The sequence below is a fragment of the Dromiciops gliroides genome, chromosome 6, assembly GCF_019393635.1.
Source record: "Dromiciops gliroides isolate mDroGli1 chromosome 6, mDroGli1.pri, whole genome shotgun sequence".
Taxonomy (NCBI): Eukaryota; Metazoa; Chordata; class Mammalia; order Microbiotheria; family Microbiotheriidae; genus Dromiciops; species Dromiciops gliroides.
This window is the reverse complement of record NC_057866.1, coordinates 261,432,119-261,451,461: the sequence shown is the minus strand read 5'-3', so window position 1 is coordinate 261,451,461 and position 19,343 is coordinate 261,432,119. Positions and strand designations below refer to the sequence as shown.

At 40.1% G+C, this 19,343-nt stretch overlaps 1 protein-coding gene across 7 annotated transcripts in view; it reads right to left on the bottom strand.

Moving 5' to 3' along the window:
* ANKRD17 (ankyrin repeat domain 17) overlaps window positions 1-19,343 on the bottom strand; it is a 152,933-nt gene that overhangs the window by 82,628 nt on the left and 50,962 nt on the right. For all 7 annotated transcript variants that reach the window (XM_043970665.1, XM_043970666.1, XM_043970660.1 and 4 more), the window contains exons 2-5: window positions 5,844-5,997; window positions 4,968-5,124; window positions 1,222-1,369; window positions 843-990 (exon numbers count right to left, since the gene is read on the bottom strand). In XM_043970665.1, coding sequence (XP_043826600.1) covers window positions 843-990; window positions 1,222-1,369; window positions 4,968-5,124; window positions 5,844-5,997 — 607 coding nt within the window. The remainder of the gene's footprint in view (window positions 1-842; window positions 991-1,221; window positions 1,370-4,967; window positions 5,125-5,843; window positions 5,998-19,343) is intronic.

The window sequence follows — 19,343 nt, the reverse complement described above, 5'->3', positions numbered from 1 at the left end:
TCATCTGGTAAAAAATGACTGGATTCTGTAGATTTTAACCATACACAACAGTTCATACTGTTCTTGCAAGACAATGCTATGTTATGGAAAGTTAATAACTGATAACCTCAGGCTGGTCAAAGCTTACATAGACTAAAAGTTTCACGAAGCCACAAAATGACATTTTTCTTTTAATATAAAATAAGTGTTTGAATCCATATTTGACATTTTATATATTAGCTTGTGAATCTTTTACAGACTATTTTAAAGCTTTTAAAAAACACACACAAGCACAGGGAAAATAGTTCTTAAAAAAATTAGTATTATCACACAAAAACATCCTCCGAAGAAATTAATAGCACTTATTGGACCCTAAAAATTATATTATTTGGCCAAAAAATCACTTAAAAGCAAGAGGTCTCACCAACATTTATCACAGCATTATGGGCCATGGTTTAACAATAGTAGGGAATTAGGATTCTTTCTTCCCCCAGAATCTCTTCAAACCATAGGGTTTTATAGGAGAAATTTGCTAAGGTTGCCTCAGGAAGTCAGTCAAGAACAGACGATTGCATAGCAGATGAAACAAGTTCTCTGCACATTACTGAGGCAAATCCAAAAGGCCAAATTGACCACCATTGGCAAATCAATTTTTAATATAGAAATGAGCAGTTTTCAAAACATATTCTGAAAGCAAATGATGTTAATGTTTAGAACAATTTTATGTAAATGTGAAACATGTTGGCAACTTAAGAAAAACTGAGTAAAAGAAACGATGTTAACAATGGCCATTTCAACCTATCAGATGCTTACTATAGTAGGCTGTTACCTTTCTGGAAGGCCGAGCAAGAAATAACCATTACCTGTTGAAGACTGTGCATTGACGTCGGCCCCATGAGCCAGCAGCAATTTCACGATTTTGACATGGCCTCCATTAGCAGCAGCCATTAAAGGTGTGATGTCGCCTTTAATGCCCCTGTCTTCTACATTAGCATGCATGGCCAACAAAACCTTGGAGGGAAAAGAGCATTACAAGGTTATGCTGGCAAAAGCAAGTGTCCAAGTGCTTGATTTGGAATTCTTGAGCATTTAATTAACAGGTGCCAATGACCAATACAAAATGTAGGTAAACATTTAATTATTTGAGAAAATAAGTAACTGAAAAGGGGCCGTGTTCACAGCTCTTTACTAAACAAAAGCTAGGTAACAAAATGATAATCTATTATCTGTCAGTGTACCAACCTGTGCAAGCTCATAATATCCCGCGGAGCAAGCTAAACAAAGAAGGCTTTCCCCTTCTTCTGTGTGTTCATTCACACTTCGCCCTTCAATTAGCAACTTTCGCACAGCATTTACGTCTCCTTCTGAGCAGGCTTCTGCCAAACTGCGACTAGGAGAGGAAATTTCAGAATTTCACTATACAGAAAACATACAGAGAATTTCTGACCAGAAATACATTATTTTCCCCAAATTAGACAGACCATAGATCACAATCAGTTTGTGAATGCTGCACATTCTACCATGACCTGGTTCTTTCTTTAAAAAACATGAGGCCAACATTTCCTAATCAAGACATGTCACATTTCCTCTATCTGCAACCAAATCTTCTCCTAAGGGTCTCCAATCAATTTTAATGTGTGGCAACTACATGTGAAATAAAATCCCTATATGCAAGGCTTACTTTAATGTAACAAATTAATAATTCATAGACTCCAGCAAATGGTGAATTGTTTTAAGTCTATAAATAAAAGGCTGGTATTCCAGAGGCTATTAAATCAGTACAAACATTAAGCTGAATAAATTTTACACTTATTATTTGATCAATTTTGTTAAACAAAAATATAGGGGGTGCGCAATTTATGTTATTCTTAATACTCATAAAATCTTGATACTGTTTTCCACCTACTTGAATCAGCACTATAACGTACCCTACAAAAGTCTTTGATTTCCCCTGCCCTCCCTTCAATCTTGACAATCCCAGCAGGCACTATATTCAAGGATTCCCAGAGTTATATCATTCTTATGGCAGGGCAGTGACCTCTAAATGTTAAACCAGGAAGGAGAAACAATGCTAAAACGAGGAAGGCAAAACTATTCAAGGAGAAGAATAGGATAAACTAAATAAATAGGATAGTGATCCAGGGGTTAAGAGGAAAAGTTCCATCTGTAATGGGTAAACTATTCAACAATCCTTTTTTATACTTTCATCAGAGTAGCAAAAGATTCTGATAGACTGAGGAGAAAAAATTCCAAGTACTGAAGAATAAATATCAATGCTGTTCTCTGCATAAGACAAATAATTTTTTAATACTAATGTAATATCCAAACAATTTCTGGCTTAGAGAGATATGCCAATGGGCAGAGTTGCCCATTGACCACTGATATTTCTCTCTAACCCAAGATGATCTGAGGTAACATTAATAAGAATCTTGAACAAGGAAAAGATCACAACATTAAAACACAGTTCCCCAAAGATTCAATTATCATACACGATTCTCAGATCAATTTATCCATTCCTAATCTCTCTCCAGAGTTCCAGTCATATCCTACTGCACAGTGAACTTCACGAACTGGATATCCTAAAGACATCTAACACAAAACACATGCAAAACTTAACTCACATCTTCCCCCACTCAAAAACCCTCTACTGGTCTCACTTTTCCAGTTATTGTGGAAGGCACCACCAATCTCTCAAGTCATCCACACTAGCAACCTAGGTGTGAAACTCAATCTGTTACTCCCTCACATCCAGTCTGCTTCCAAATTCCATCGATTCTACCTTCGTAATATATTTCATATATACACGCCTCCTTCTCTGCTCTGACACTGCCACTGCTAGATAATTTCACAGCCTCGGTTCCCAGAAATCTCACAAGACTGGTGGTCAAACAAAGTAAATCGCCAAACTGAAGGGCAAAGACATCACCAGTTTGTCTGTGCAGATCGCACGCTGGAAGCCTGCCCTCCTCCTCTCCTCTGAATGTGGAGATTTCGTTTATATTCGGGTCCTCAGAGCACATGCCAATCAACCTCAGTCTACATCCTTTACCTAGATCGATCAATGGGGTAAAATCGCACCAGAAAAGGAAAACTGATTACTGGGCTTCCTGTAACAGAAAGTTCAAATGTGAATCAATCAAATTGTTAGTGTAGCTGGAAAGGGGAAGAACCAGGCTGCCACCACCCTAGACAGGGTCCCATATTTTCTCCTTCCATACCACCATGCTGATGAAAGAGCTTATCACTTCATGCCTGCACTAGTGCAGTACCATGTTGGTTGGCCTCCTTCTACTCAGCTACACACCCATGTCGCACTCCCCCACCCCAACCCCCCAATTCAATAAACTTCAGTGACTCATTACCTTCAGCACTAAATATAATTCCTTTTTTTAGCTTTTAATTTGTTGTTCAGTAGTTTGGTTTTTTTTTTCAGTTGTGTCCAACTCTCCATGAGCCCATTTGGGGTTTTGTGGCAAAATACTGGAGTGGTTTGCCATTTCCTTCTCCAGCTCATTTTACAGATGAGGAAACTGAGGCAAGCAGGGTTAAGTGACTTCCCCAGGGTCACACAGCTAGTAAGTGTCTGGGTCTGGATTTGAACTTATGAAGATAAATCTTCCATTATACCAGGGCTTCTTTTGTTTTGGGGAGGTTTTATGGTGAGGCAATTGGAATTAAGTGATTTGCCCAGGGTCACACAGCTAGTAAGTGCCAAGTGTCTGAGGTCAAATTTGAACTCAGGTCCTCCTGAATCCGGGGCCAGTGCTCTATCCACTGTGCCACCTATCTGCCCCTATAGCAGGGCTTCTTAAACTTTTTCTACCCAAGATCCCTTTTGGCCAGAGAAATTTTTATACAACCCCGAGTACATAGGTATAAGTTACACGTAACCTTTTACTGTTTCCAAATTTTTCTCAACACTCCCCCATTACACAACCCCAAATGGGGTCATGGCCCATGGATTAAGAAGCTTTGCACTATACTACCTGGCTATCCTTAGCTTTCGCTTCTAAGGGCCCCTTCATACCCCGGCCTCCTATCTTTCCAGTCTTCATAGTATTTTCACTGACTGACTCTGGGGCTTGTAATCCTCTCTCTCCTTCTCCGCCTCCTGACTGCACCAGCTTCTTTTATGTCTCTGCTAAAATCCCACCCTTTGAGGCAAGTACCATATCCCATGCTATTCCCTCCAAGTTACCTTATCTCTTGTCTGTAAGTATTTGTTCCCATGCTATTTCCTCAGAACGTATGCTCCTTTGAGGGAAGGGACTGGAGTACCAAGTACAGTAAAGAGCCTAGCCTCTTAATATAACGAACAGATGATTAGGCTCCTTGCTTGACCACACCCTTCCAGGAATGAAAAAGGCCTTTCTCTTCCCCTCTCTCCCCCACCCCCAACATACCAATCATTAACATCATTTTGGAATAGTAAGGTGGGGCAAGGCGCTTCATTCCTAAGATTGTCCTTTAGAAGGATAAAAACCCAAAGAACTCTTATCTAAATTTGGGTTACCTGTCCTTAACCACAGCTCCAGAACGGGCTCTCGGTACTCCACCCAACCCATTTTCAGCCAGGGAGGGGTTTTTTAGAGTAATACCAGTCCGCAAAATTGCTACAGAAACTAAAAAGGACGTTTTAATATGCTTCCTTCCTTCCATACTGGCTATTTTTAATTATTCTCAAAACCTCCTACCACTTTTCCAACATTTTTAAGGTTATTATTAGAAAATACATCTACAATTGATTGTTCCTTAAGAAAAATATTTAGCTGCAGACTAAGAGGAATAAAAGTGGAACCTTCTGGTGTAAGAAATTATGTGAAAGAAAAAAGGTACTCTCTACATGCCCCCTTAGTGTTCAAAAATCCACTCTTCCACACAACTTTAAGTCACAGTGTATTTGAATGTTAACAAAAATAATCACCCAGGTGTATTCAGTTAGGCTGCTTCTAACAGAGTCCGTGCAAGCCGGCCCTTGATTCACTCACTTGTCAGTGGGGCCAGCACTAGCCGTGCTCTCAGCTCTCATGCGGGTAAGGGCAGCAGCCGCTTCATCCAAGGCACAGCTAACAGAGGACGTCAGCCTCCGGAGCACTTCCGGATCTGCAAAGGCTTTACCATCAGCAGTAGATAATTTGCCAATTCCTTCATGGTGATTTACCAGATCAATCAGGAAACATCGAAAGCAGAAACAAGTGAAATTAGAGTTACTTAGACACAAACACAATTGATCAAAAGTCAGTGTGGCCCTCCAAAGAGAAAGGCAAGCTACAATTTAATGGAATAATCTGCAAAAAGAGGAGCAGTCAGGCAGAGACCTTCTAAGACTATAAATTGAAGATTTGAAGAGTCTTCATTCAGAGTGAAATTTTGATCTAGAAGAGGTCCCTTTAAGGAAGAAAATCAAGAGTCCAAAATATATATAACTTTTTTTGAGAATTAATAAACAATATTAGGCAGTGCCTTGAAAGATGATCACTCAAAGCCAGTATTTATGTCAGTCATCCTTCATATTGACACAGCTATCGGTCATTAAGTAGCTTGAATTGCTTTGTTCACTTTGCTCAAACATATACTTGTTTCAGTTTTCTTTAGATATTCAGCTAGGATTTTTCCTCTACCAAAAATGTTTACCATTATTTTATAAAAGATTTGACATCCTATGCTTTTACTTTCTACAAAGCAAATTTTTAAAAGCACCAATTCAAAATAAAAATCAAAGTACATTTCAATCCCTATGAGTATAATATGCTGATGACCAAAATATTACGGAAAAAGAACAGAATTTAAAAGTTTGATTAGAAAGGGGAAAGGATGTTATTATTACATATATCCAAGAGTTAATACAAGATTCAAACACGTACCTGCAGCCTCAAGTAAAGCTTCCAATCTAGCCTGTGTTTCAGGATCTACAGTTCTGAGGTCTGTACCATCAGCTGTACCAGACAAAAGTAACTTGGAAGCAGTTTCCAGCATTGGATTTTCCAAATCATCCTGATCTAAAATGAATGACTCCACCTGAAAGAAAAAGAAAAAAAACAAACAAACAAAAAAAACACACAAAAACCCACATTAATAAAATTCCTAATTACAAAGATGATGAATATGCAAATAAACCCAGACTCACTAGGCATATTCTCAACTATAACTGTACAACTTCTCTAGGAGAAATTTTTAAAATGATAATATTATGCATAATCCTTTGTTGTTCAGTTATTTTAGTCATATTCAACTCTTCATGTATGTCTGAAGTCAAGACCTGAACTCAGAGAGATGCATCTTTCTGACTTTAGCCTTGGCATTCTATCCACTACATACATCACCAAACTGTTCAAATAATGAGTACAAGGTACACAGATGAAAAAATTCAATCCAATTAGCATTTGTCATACCTATTGCATACAAGATGAAGGGCAGAGCCAAGATCTCCCTGCCAAAGCCTCCGCCAGCTATGCTGTGAGGGCTTGACTCTGCTCTGGCCAAATTCCTTTACTTACACACCCCACCTTTCCCCCATTTCAGCCTCAGTTTAATTGTCCCTTTTTGTATCCCCAACACTTAATTCCTGTCACATAGTAGGAGCTTAATCAATGTTGATTTAATTAATAATTGAATCTATAAAATGAGGGGGTGAAAGCAGATGGCCACTCTAAGATGCCTTTCTAGGACCAGATTTCTCAGGGCTCTAGGTGACTAACACTAAAACATCACAAGGGTTGGGTGATATGCATTAGGAGAAGACATCTTCTCATCAAGTTGATGTGGGCTGGAATTTGGGGTCAGATTGTGAGTCACAAAAGAATGACAAGACTCAGTGACTCAGTTTCCTAAGTTTTATCCCAATACTTAGAGTGACTAAGGGAGAGAACCAGAATATTGGAAAGCTATCTCTCAAATAGTGAAAGGAAAGATAACAGTCTTATTCATAGTGTAGATAAATTGATTATCAGTCTCATTATAATAATCTCCACCTTGGGGAGGTACAGGGGAGGGCCTGTCCTTCCATTATAATATTCTCCACCTAGGGGTGTTTCAGGGGAGGGCTTATCCTAATTTGGAGTTCCTGGGGTCCTAAGCCAACCCCCGGGGCGGGGACCTTTTTCAGTGGAGGTGTGTTTTGGGGGTTTACATGTCATAAGGTGAATCTGGGGACAAATTTGGCCTTTTCTGCGCATGTCTCTTACTGATTCCCATGGCTAGTTTCAAAATATAACCATTTTTCTTTAGAATTTTTATAGGTTGTCATTTTAGTCTAAGGTCATCATGGCTTCTCTCCCTCTGTTCCCATTATGGACACTGATTCCTGTGGGTACAAGAACCTAGTATAAGTTATCCATTAACTGGGGTCTGACTCCCTTTTAGAGCTCATATCTGAATTAGAGCTTGGACCTTAGGTTTTTCTCTTAACCTCCTTTTGCCTCCTACATCAAAGTGTTCTCTACCTCCATAAAGTCACAGGTCTGGACCTTAAACAAATAAAATAAAGACTGGAAGGTGGTGAATGTACTAAGCAAAACAACAGAAGGGGGTGTGTGTGTGTGTGTGTGTGTGTGTGTGTGTGTGTGTGTGTGTGTGTGTGTGTGTGTGTGTGTGTGTGTGTGCGCGCGCGCGCATACATAAAAGGATCAATCAATCAAACATTAAGTACTACCAAGTGTCTACCATTTTCTAAATACAGGGAGATTCAAAAAGAGACAAGCTCCCTTAAGGAGCTTACATTATAATGGGGCAAGACCATATGCAAAGCAAACTATATAGAGGATAAATGGAGGGAAGGCACCAGAAATTAAGGCGGGACTTTAGCTGGGATTTAAAGAAAGCCAGGGAGGTCTGTAGTCCAGGCTAAGGAGAGAAAGCATTCCAGGCGTGGAGAAAGACCAGAGAAAATATCCAGAGCTGAGAGATGGATTCTTGTGTGCACAGTGGAGCCAGGAAGCCAGTCTCACTGGATCACAGAGGACATGTCTGGAGTAACTGGAAAGGTAGGAGGAGGCTAAGTAATAATATAAGTCTTTGAACGGGGTTTGAATGGATTTTGCACTTAATCCTTAAAGCAACAGGGAGCCACTGGCTTTTCAATAAAGGGAATAACATGGCTGAAGCTGTACATGGAGGAGGGATTGGAGGGGGGAAAGACCTGAGGTGATGAGACTATGAGACTTAGGGCAGTGCCAGAAGACAAAAGGGGGAGTACTCGAGAAATGGTGCAAAAGTGAAAAGGTCTTTGGCAACAGCTTGGGGAGGGGGGGGGGGAGGTTGAAGATAGTGAAGCTTCTAGGAAGATTCCTAGGCTTGTGAGCTTGAAGGGACTGGGAAGATGGCATCACTCTCTACAATAATAAACAAGGTAGGAGAGGGAAATTTGGGGGGAGGGGCGCTTGGGCATCAACATCTAATTAGACAAGTCTGAAAGGAAGCTGGAGATTGGAGATTGGAGGTCAAAGAAGTTGGGGGAGGGGGCAGCTAGGTGGCCCAGCACTGGCCCTGGATTCAGGAAGACCTGAATTCAAATCCAACCTCAGACACTTGACACTGACTAGCTATGTGACCCTGGGCAAGATTTGAGAATTATCAGCAAAGAGATGGTAATGAAATCCTAGCAAAGTAGTATGGAGGAAGAGGATTCTGGAGAGAGCTCTGAGGGACACCTATAGTTAGAAGGCTTGATCTGAATGAGTGTCCAGAAAAGGAGGCTGAGGGAGCCGGCACAATAACCCAATCTTAACCGAAAAAGTGAAGAAAGCCTAGAGAAGTCTGTATCAAGGGAGTGACCAACAAAGATAGGCTCAGGTGAGTAAGGAATGAGAAAAGGCCACTGGTGACTTTAGAGAGGGCAGTTTCAGTAGAATGAGGTCAGAAGGTGAACTATTTAAACTCAGGTCCTCCTGACTCCAGGGCCAGTGCTCTATCCACTGCGCCACCTAGGCTGAGAGTAACGAAAGGGAAGGCTTCCCACAGGAAGTGGGAACTTGAAGGAAGCTATGCATTCCAAGAGGAGAAAGTGAGGAAATACAACATTTTTTTAAAAAGACTTTTTAAACGTTCTTTCTTTCTTCTTTTTTTTTGGTGAGGCAATTGGGGTTAAGTGACTTGCCCAGGGTCACACAGCCAGTGTTAAGTGTCTGAGGCTGAATTTGAACTCAGGTCCTCCTGACTCCAGGGCCAGTGCTCTATCCACTGCGCCACCTAGCCACCCCGAAATACTACATTCTAGTCATGGTAATTAAAATGGTTTGGCTGGACAATAAAGTTGGTGAAAGAGAGAGAATAACTGGATAATTCGCTTTCTTTTGTATGGCAAGAGCTCAGCACAGTGCCAGGCATAAAATAAGCCTGTAAATATTTAAATAACATTAAACATGAGAAAGCATAGATGGCTCTGGGCTTTAGAGATTGGCTTAGCTCAAAATCTCCAAGCTTATGATGGGCTGGTATTGGCCAAAGAACACACTAAATACTAAGGATGCATATTTTACAAGAATTTTAAGGAATTATAAATACAGTTGAGTTTCCTGGACTGTATCCCTTTCATATTAATTGGACAATACTTTTCAACATGCCACTCCCAACTCAGGCAGGAGAATCACCAAATAGACCTGTGATGAGATCAACTAATCCAACCCAACCCACCCCACCCCCCCACCCCACAGCATTTTAAGAATAAGGGAAAAAACAGGCCTAGAGAGACTAAAGTTATATGAAATCTAAAGCCAGATTGAGAGCCAGAATTCCACAGCTTCCTATTAAATGAATGCTTTCTGAGGGCTTATTAAATACACTGTTTCATTATTTACAGTCACTAGTAGAAAGTTATGTCAAAAATTCAATATATTGCTATTAATAAAATAAATGAAACAGAAATAGACTGAATCCACTGATCAGGAAATAATGGTGCAGTTAGTATAACTAGCTGGGTCATATCAGGGACATGGGGAAGAAAAATGACAAAATAAACTATGAAAGACTCAAACCTAATCATCTGAATAATTGTTTAAACTCTAACCTTTCAAAAGGAAATGAAGAAAATACTTGACATCTTGGCTTGATAGGTGTGTTATTTTTAAATTTTACTAAAAAGTTTAGAGACATACCCCCATGTCAGTGAATTATTAAATTTCTTCCTAAATTTTGGAAAGCAAACACGTCCAACAAAAACAATTTAACATGGAAATACAGATCACTTTGAGTTTTGTTTTTATCTACTGTAACAGACGCACTCTAGAATCCAAATAGAAATGTAAGCTCCTTGGGAGCAGGGGTTGTCACACAGCAAACACTTAATGACTGATCAATTGAAGCTTTCACTAAAAATTCCAAATAGTAAATAACATACCTATATTTTTACTGTATTTTACAGTCAAAGTTATTTACAAAGGTGGTGAAGAAAGTGGTAAAATGACACAAAGATATTACTATTTTATTAGGCAAGGATTCCAAAGACATGAATTATCCGTAACCAAGGAGAATACAGAATGAGCAAGTGTCTTCGGTGGAAAGGACCTCTAAGGTACAGCACTCCCCACAATCTCTAAGCATTATCACTCCTGCTTTGCTGGAAGATATCATCCTACCCCAGAGATTTTACTCTCTCCCCGTCTCAGGCACTTGATCATAATGGACTTATATTGAAGGATCATGTTTATAGTTTGCAGGGTTCCTAGAGCTCATGTACTGTACATTAATCATTTGATAATGACCAAGCTAAGGGTCAATGGACTTGCCACTCAGTATCAAAGCCTCCTCTCTGAATTCAGGTCCTCCAACTTCCAAATTCCTGGCTCTTTCTAATACAAAGTGGCCCTAATATCTATTGTAAGAAACTTTTAAAAGTTTTTTACAATTTCAATACATAAAGATAAACAGATAAATATAAATGTTAGTGACCTGAACTAAGCTATAGTGTACCTGTCTCCCAAACTAGAAAACATTACAGCTCATTAAGGGAAGAAAGAAGGAAAGCGACATCAAATGCAGGTGGTTAAAAACAAAAATATATAAATTTGTAAATAATATTAAATATCAGTTCAGGACAACATAAAAAATGCCATAAGGCCACATGAGTAATTGACAATTCAGGGGCATAAAAGTTCAAAGGGTGAAGAAAGAATTTTGCCAAGGAATATTTTTTGGAACAGGCAAATGTGAGCAGGGTCTCACAGAAGCAACAAGATCTGATCAAAATGAAAGAGAACATGGGCTGGAGAGGGAGAATAAAAATAGCCTATTGTTAAGAAGGGGGAACAATGAGTTTTGAGTGATTCCACATCACCAAATTCTTTAAGCAAAAGCTAGATGTCCATTCGATGAGTGTATGATAAAGAAAACTCCGAGTCTGTGTCGAATTTGACTTTTGTCAAGTCACAACCTCTGAAACTTTGGTGTCCAAATGAATAAAATGAGGGGATCAGATGAGGTGACCTAAACGTTTCTTTCCAACTCCAAAATCTGATCCAGAAAAAAGTCAAAACAACTGAAACATCTCAATCACAATTCTCAAGGAGCTTTCATTCTCTGGGATAAAACATGTTCATAAACAAGGGAATATGGTATGCATACCACATAAAAATACTGAGGATGGGCAGTAACAGCTATGGGAAACAGTAAAGGTCTCCTGAAAGAAATGGCACTTGAGCTGAGCCTTGAAAGGCAATAGGGCCCCCATTAATCAACCTATAAAGATCACCTGAAGCCAGATGGGGAAGTGTTTTTATTTATTTATTTATTTTTAGTGAGGCAATTGGGGTTAAGTGACTTGCCCAGGGTCACACAGCTAGTAAGTGTTAAGTGTCTGAGGTCAAATTTGAACTCAGGTACTCCTGATTCCAGGGCCAGTGCTCTATCCACTGCACCACCTAGCTGCCCCTTGGGAAGTGTTTTTAAAAGAAGCTAATAGTGAATTTGAAATACTAGACTTGGAAATCTGGAAGAGTTCAAATCTGGCCTCATGCACTTAATAGTTCTGTGAGCAAGTCACTTAACTGTCTGCCTCAGTTTACTCAACTGTAAAATGGGGATAATGATAACATCTACCTCCCAGCATTGGAATGAGGATCAAATGAATATATCTGTAAAGCATTTTGTAAACTTTAAAGCACTGTATAAATGCCAGCAATTAATGTTGTTATTATTGTTACTACAAAGAGAAAAGTGGAACGATATTCTAGATCAAGGGGAATGACACAACCCGGCCTAACCTTTACGACTATCACCTTGGCCACTGTGCTAAGAGGAACTAGATACAGCAAAACCAATTGGGGGCTATGAGAGTAGTCCAGGGGAGAAGTGATTAGGGCCTGAACTACAGTGAAAGAGGAGAAAGGGATAAATGTGGCAGGGGTTAAGAAAGTGAAAAACCAAGCTGCAATACCCTGTGAAGAACATGAGTTGGCAATTTATTGGATAAGGAAGAGGGATGGGAGAGAGTGAAAGAGAATAAAGAATGAAGGATGGGGGGTGGCTAGGTGGCGCAGTGAATAAAGCACCGGCCCTGGAGTCAGGAGTACCTGAGTTCAAATCTAGCCTCAGACACTTAACACTTACTAGCTGTGTGACCCTGGGCAAGTCACTTAACTCCCATTGCCTCACAAAAAAAAAAAAAAAAAAAAAAAGAATGAAAGATGCCTAGTAGGTTGCAATCCTAGAGTAGTCTCAATAGAAATAAGGAGGTTACTTAGAGGGAAGGGTACATAGGTCATACAGTGGATAGAGTGCTTAGGCCTAGAGTCAGGAATATTCATTCTTCCTGAGTTCAGATGCAGCTGTGTGGCAAGTTATTTAACCCCGTTTGCCTCAGTTTCCTCATCTGTAAAATAAGCTACTGAAGGAAATGGCAAACCACTCCAGCATCTTTGCCAAAAATTACCCAAATAGGCAACAATAGTTAGAGGAAGAGGGGGCATTTGAGAAAAGATAAAGAATTCCATTCTGGGCGTGTTAAATTTGAGATTTCTAAGGAAGCTGCGAGTAGAGTCAGTTGAAAATGTGGAACTTGGGGCAGCTAGATGGCAGAATAGAGCACCGGCCCTGGAGTCAGGAGTACCTGAGTTCAAATCCAGCCTCAGACACTTAACCCTTACTAGCTGTGTGACCCTGGGCAAGTCACTTAACCCCAAATGCCTCACCAAAAAAAAAAAAAGAAAAGAAAAGAAAATGTGGAACTGGAGCTCAGGAGAGAGCTAAGAACTCAATATGTAGCAGAGGAAGGAGTGTGTCATGAATAATGATCGTGCAAAAAGATGACCAAGAAGGATCAGCACATTAAGGAGAAAAAGAATCAAGACAGAAGAATGTCATGAGAATCCAGGTAGATAAGAGAACCTAGAAAGGGGAGCTGGGAAATAGGGAAGTGGTCTGAAATTCCTTCCATGGATGAAAAGGGTGTCCTAGAGAAACCAACATACTTCATGTTGGAGTGGGGGGGAGAGATATTAAACTACCACTGCAGGCGTGAGATGATATGACCAATTATTTTAGGGTCTTACACAGCAGGAGGAAAAACAAGGGGGATGAAGGAGTCCAATGTGGTCACTGAGCAGCTTGGAAGGTCACGGGTCAAGTGAGAAAAAGTATGGTGCACTGGATCACCTATCTTGTGGAAGGTATTAATAAACATATCAAGTAGTAATTGAATCCAATCTGTAGAGCAAAGGAGTGTTATGAGCCTATGTAAATAGTTGATTGTATAAGGTAGGTGGAACAGAGATTGGACATTTTTTTTTAATCACTACCTAATGGACTTTTTTAACTGGTTAAAAAAACCAAACACCAGACCTTCTCCCTCCTCAACTACTAGTGTGCCCTTACTCTTTCCAGTTCTCATACTAATTTTGTATTTGTTCTTCTGTTATTATGTACATATTGTTTCTCCTAATAAGCGCTGTGAAAATAAGCATTATGCCATTCTGTGTGTGTGTGTGTGTGTGCGCGCGCACGCGCGCGCGCTTGTATTCACAGCCCCTAACACAATGTTTGGCACACAGCAGGCATTTAATAAATATCTGCTGATTGAATGTCCAAGGTCAGACAGGTGTGGGTAGGATTTGAACCCTGTTCATCTCCCTCAACCGGTAGCCCTGTGTAAGGTGACACACTGCCTCTGCAGGAGTAGAGAAGGAAGGTCAAAACTTGATGTGCAAAAAAGGGACAAAAGAGAAGTCTCTTTACACAATATACTCATATATTTGAGCTTGATTTCAAGTCCATGTATAGACAAAGTACTAATTAGTACCCATGCAGAAAAGGAAAATCATGAACAAAGATTAACTCATTACCTTTTCTAACAAGATTGGAATAGTAGCTCTGAGGAATGTTCAACATAGAGAGTTTACCTGGATTCGAACAAAGCATCTGACAGTCTTTTGTGCTATTCTTAAGAGATGGAAGAAGGAAGCTATACTATAGCATAGGTAGATGAATTTGGAACTAAATGAATGGCCAGATTTAAGTGGTTTTTAATGTCAGTTTGGAAGACATGGCAGAGTGCCCCACAAGTGCTTGGTCCTGTACATTATTTCCAAGGCCTTTCTGCTCAAGGTATAAGTGGCATATTTATAAAATTTGCAGATCAAAGCTAACAGGTAAAGTTAGTACAAAGGGATGGCAGAGATAGGTTTCAAAAAGATCTTTTTAGGCAAGAATTCTGGGCCAAATCTAGTAAAAGTAAAAATAATAGAGAGAAAGAGTAAGATCTGAGAAGATTTAGTGAAATGTAAATTCAAGTCTATAATGTGACTGGGCAGTCGAGCATGCCCAAAGTGGATTCTGTTTTAGGTTACAGCAGGAAAATCACAGCTTCAATGAACGAGCCCATTTAGACACCATCTGGAATACCGTACTCAGTGCTGAAGAACTGAGGCTATCCAGTCTGGATAAGATTTAGTCTTCAAGTAAGAACTGCTTGGCCTGCGAGGACATCCTAAACAAATAACTAGAAAGATTTTCAAGAGGATTCTTAGGGAGACTTGGACCTCCGAGGAAGGACTTTTCAATTGTGAAATTCTCAAGGGATGATCTGGCATCAATAGAATGTCTGAAAGGAATAACCTAGCATAAATATGACCTGGGTTTTATTTTTTGCAGAATTCAACTTCTGTATTTGACACGCTAATAAAAAGCTGCGTACAAGGAATAATAGAAAAAAGTCAAATCAATGCAAGCTACAGATGTGGTCAAAGTTGCCTAGGTGGGACTTTTAGAAGGCAACATCCTTTGTATATAAACACCAATCTGCCTTTCTATTCCTGTGGCACACTCACTAGTAACTAATCCATCATGGTTAAGCAAATAACAATCTCTCACAAAGATATAAACTCCAATTTATTATAAAAGTTTATTCTGATTAAATTTACAAAATGAGCAATGTTCAGCCAGCATTTATTAAATGTTTACTGTATGGCAGGTAAACTGAGAAGAGAAACAGATGCAATCTCTGCCCTCAAGGAGCTCACATTCTAAAAGAGAAGGGGGATGGGTGAGTGAGGGGGAAGGTCTCATGAGGGCATGGGCATGGTAGAGAAAATCTGCAGTCGAGTATATCCTGGAGAAGAATGAAGACATGCTTGGTGTGGACCACCAAGCTGAGAACCACCAGCTAATCTTATCAATTTTTTCTTCTGTAGTCATTGCTCCTGCATCAATTATGAACATAATCATTGTGCAATGAATGGTCGTATTTGGCTACATCAATACTGGCAAATGTATATCAGTATACTCCCTGTTAGTTGGAGAGGAACAGCAGAGACAGAAAATCCAAGTCCAGTGCCCAAACACATTCTAGGTGTGTAGGAAAGTAAGTCACTTAAAGTTCCTAAGTGCCCCCAAGGCACTATGAACTGTAGATCTTAAAACTGAGAACTCTTTTTTTTGTTGTTGAGACAAAGATTAAAATCAAACATTTTATCCACCCTATTTTTTTTCTCTAGAGAAGTTAAAGCTTTTTAGTTCTTTGAAATCTAGGAGTTTGTATTTTAAATCTAAATCTTCTCACACAGCTCCTGTTTTGTTTCCTTGAAAGAAATGCAAAAAACTTAATTTTTTCTAAGAGATTCAGATAGGACATGGAACTCATTCTAGAGAAACTATCTGCAAAGCATACCTCCCCCCCATTTGTGTTTGTGCCTTTCTGTATAATCAAAATCACTTTTTTTCTGTATAATTATAACCACTTTTTTTCTCCTATAATCTCTCAAGACATGAAAACAGTTTTTTTTTTTGTAATGGGGGGAGGGGGAGTGGACAGGTCATAAAAATAAGAAATGTTCCTACCATCATTTTTTATAACTTTTAAGAGCGGGGAAGGGGACTACGCTTCTAAAGAAACTGCCCAGAGTTTAACATTAAAGGTCACAAAAGCAGCAAGCTTCTTCACTCAGGCTCCCCCTTTCTAGAGCTACCATTACCATTGTAATGGTACCTCTTTCTTTACACCCTTATCATCACCAATCTTCCTCTGCCAAGCCTCACACATAGTACTGAATGAAATCTGTGCTGAGACCACTACAAATTTGTTACACAAGAGGCAAACCTTTCCATCCTTCCTCAAAGCTACATCAGCCCTCTCGTGTTGGTAGAGGAAGAAATGGAGAAGCATAGCAAAAATGTAGGCCAAGATGAGTTTAGACATAAATGTTAGGGAAGGAGAATGAGTTCACAATAGATGAAAAAGGTACAGGACAAGGTCACCTGCTGAAAATGAAAGGGGTGGAGTCAGGGCCTTCAGAAGTAACAAGAATGGCTTGTATGGCAAACATGACAGTCATGAAGAGATTAGGAACTGAACTGATGTTAGATATAATGATAATGGTTCCCAGTCAGCACAAACTCATAATTTTTCTCCAGAATTATAACACAGGAATTACTTACAGAAAGTCAAGAACATAGGAGCTTGGCATAAAGCAAACTTTGTTGTCAGAAACTTTATCAGAAGTAGATTTTTTGGTATGAATTTTCCCTCACCCATATTTCCACCCAAGGGCTATTCAAGCCACTCAATACCTGTGTGCACTTGTATTTAACTTGCATCTTCAAGATGGAAATAAGAATATTTTCTAGGAGTTGCCACAAACCATTGTTTTGTAAAAAGTGAATACTCTTTGAGCTTCTAAATTGGCTCCTCACCTTCAATTTTGATTCACCGACTTCCTTCATTCTCCTTTTGCTCTGGTAAGTGTAGCTCAACAATTTCTTCTGCTCTCCAAAGGTCACACCCTCACCATCTTGCCCCATTGCCTCTCTACCTAGGGTTAGGCTTTCTCAGTAATTCTGTCACTACAGTAGGGGTGGAGTGGGAGCTATGTCTGGAATTAGCCACTTGCCAGGAAGTAGGTGGAATCATTTGCCAATCTGTGCTTGGCAGACTTCATCAGACACTCAAATCCACATTGATACTTTCAACAATGAAGTATAACTAAACGCTTTTGGTGCTCCCTAAAGTGTACTAATAAAAACTGTCAGGTCTAGTAACTGATGAGAAAGCTAAAAGCCCAAAGATCACATTAAATACTGCTAAACTGGCTGAACACACTGTTTCCACAGCACTGGCAACTGCTGCAGGGGATACCTGCATTACCACTGCAGTATCACCACGTATAGAGTACATGGTGCACTAGAAGCAAACAATGTGTTAAAGAAATTACAAAATAGGTGAATAGGGATGAAAAAAATGTTTTAATTACCTACTAGAAAATGCTTACTGTAGGTTAATCACCACTCCTAATTAAGATTTCCTAAACAGACCTGGAGCCACAGGGATCCCAATTCTCCATGAACTGTGAAGGGAGCAGAGCAGCAGCATTTCATTTCTTAAAGAGCTGGAGAAATAGGATCAAAGGGAAAAGCCAGAAAAGAAACTTGTGTACAGTGATGATTTACTTGACTCCAAGATACAGGAGTTCTGACTAGTTTAACTGTAACCACAGCTAAGTTTGCAGACCTAGAGCAATAAGAGACCATGTAGTATTTTGGCCTTATTTTACAAATGAGGCCAAAGGGATCGAATGACCTACCCAAGGTCATAGGTAATAGAAAGAGGGAAGCTAGGTGGCACAGTGGATAAAGCATTGGCCCTGGATTCAGGAGGACCTGAGTTCAAATCTGGCCTCAAACACTTGACACTTACTAGCTGTGTGACACTACCCACCAAAAAAAAAAAAATCCTCCATAGGTAATAGAGAGAAGAGCTGGTCCTATGACTCAAACTATTCTATGAATGCCCCTCTCCATATAAAGCCAGACTAGCCTAGTAATTTAAGAAATGCCATATCTTAGAAAGATCCCTTAGAAAATCCCCAAAGTTTAGGGAATCTGAAAGTTTTGTTGTGTAATGCTAATAATCCAGGGCCTGGGGCTCCGCAAACCACTCGGTGCTCCACCCACTGGTTGTAGTTGTTGCCATGGCACTGGTACCTCACATCATCACCACTGGTGGAGGCCTACATGGGCCTGGCAAAATTATAATGATTGGAAGCCTAGTGAGGGCAGTCATGTGACTGTCAGGGCGGCCATCCCATTGGCTGGGGCTGTGTGGGGTTTTTCTGGGATTGGGGGAGGAGAATTGGGCACTCTAGTGGACACTGGAAGGCCTGCAGCTTATTCTGAGCTGATTCCTGGGCAGTGGTATTTTCTCAGGTTGTATAATTTCCCTTTCCCCATTTTATTTCCTTTCCCTTGATCCTAATGATCCTGTTTGTGTTTTTTTGCTCTTGTTAAAAATAAATCCTGGGGGTGGCTAGGTGGCACAGTGGATAAGCACCGGCCCTGGATTCAGGAGTACCTGAGTTCAAATCCAGCCTCAGACACTTGACAATTACTAGCTGTGTGACCCTGGGCAAGTCATTTAACCCCCATTGCCCCGCCAAAAAAACAAAAAAAAACCTATCATGTTCTCATTTTAGGGGCAGCTAGGTGGCACAGTGGATAAAGCACTGGCCCTGGATCCCTTGATTCAGGAGGACCTGAGTTCAAATCTGGCCTCAAACATTTGACAATTGCTAGCTGTGTGACCCTGGGCAAGTCACTTAACCCCCATTGCCCCGCCAAAACAAACAAACAAAAAATCCTGTTCTGTTTTGAGGGAGGCTGTTGGTCTCCTTTCTTGCCCCAATATTGCGGCGAGCTGCTTAGCTAACACTCCCCAATTAAAAATTGGTCCCCACACCATACTCCATACATACATATCTCCCCACCAATCAAAATGCTAGAAAATTAAAAAATAACAATTAAAAATCAATGATGGCAGAGAGTATAAAAGACTAGAGATGGGATAATTAGACCACGGGGCCTCTATATCCATAGCCCTTGTATGTGATGTTATGGCTAGAAAGATGTATCTACTAGTAACAAAAATAGCCGTGTTCCAATCTCACCAA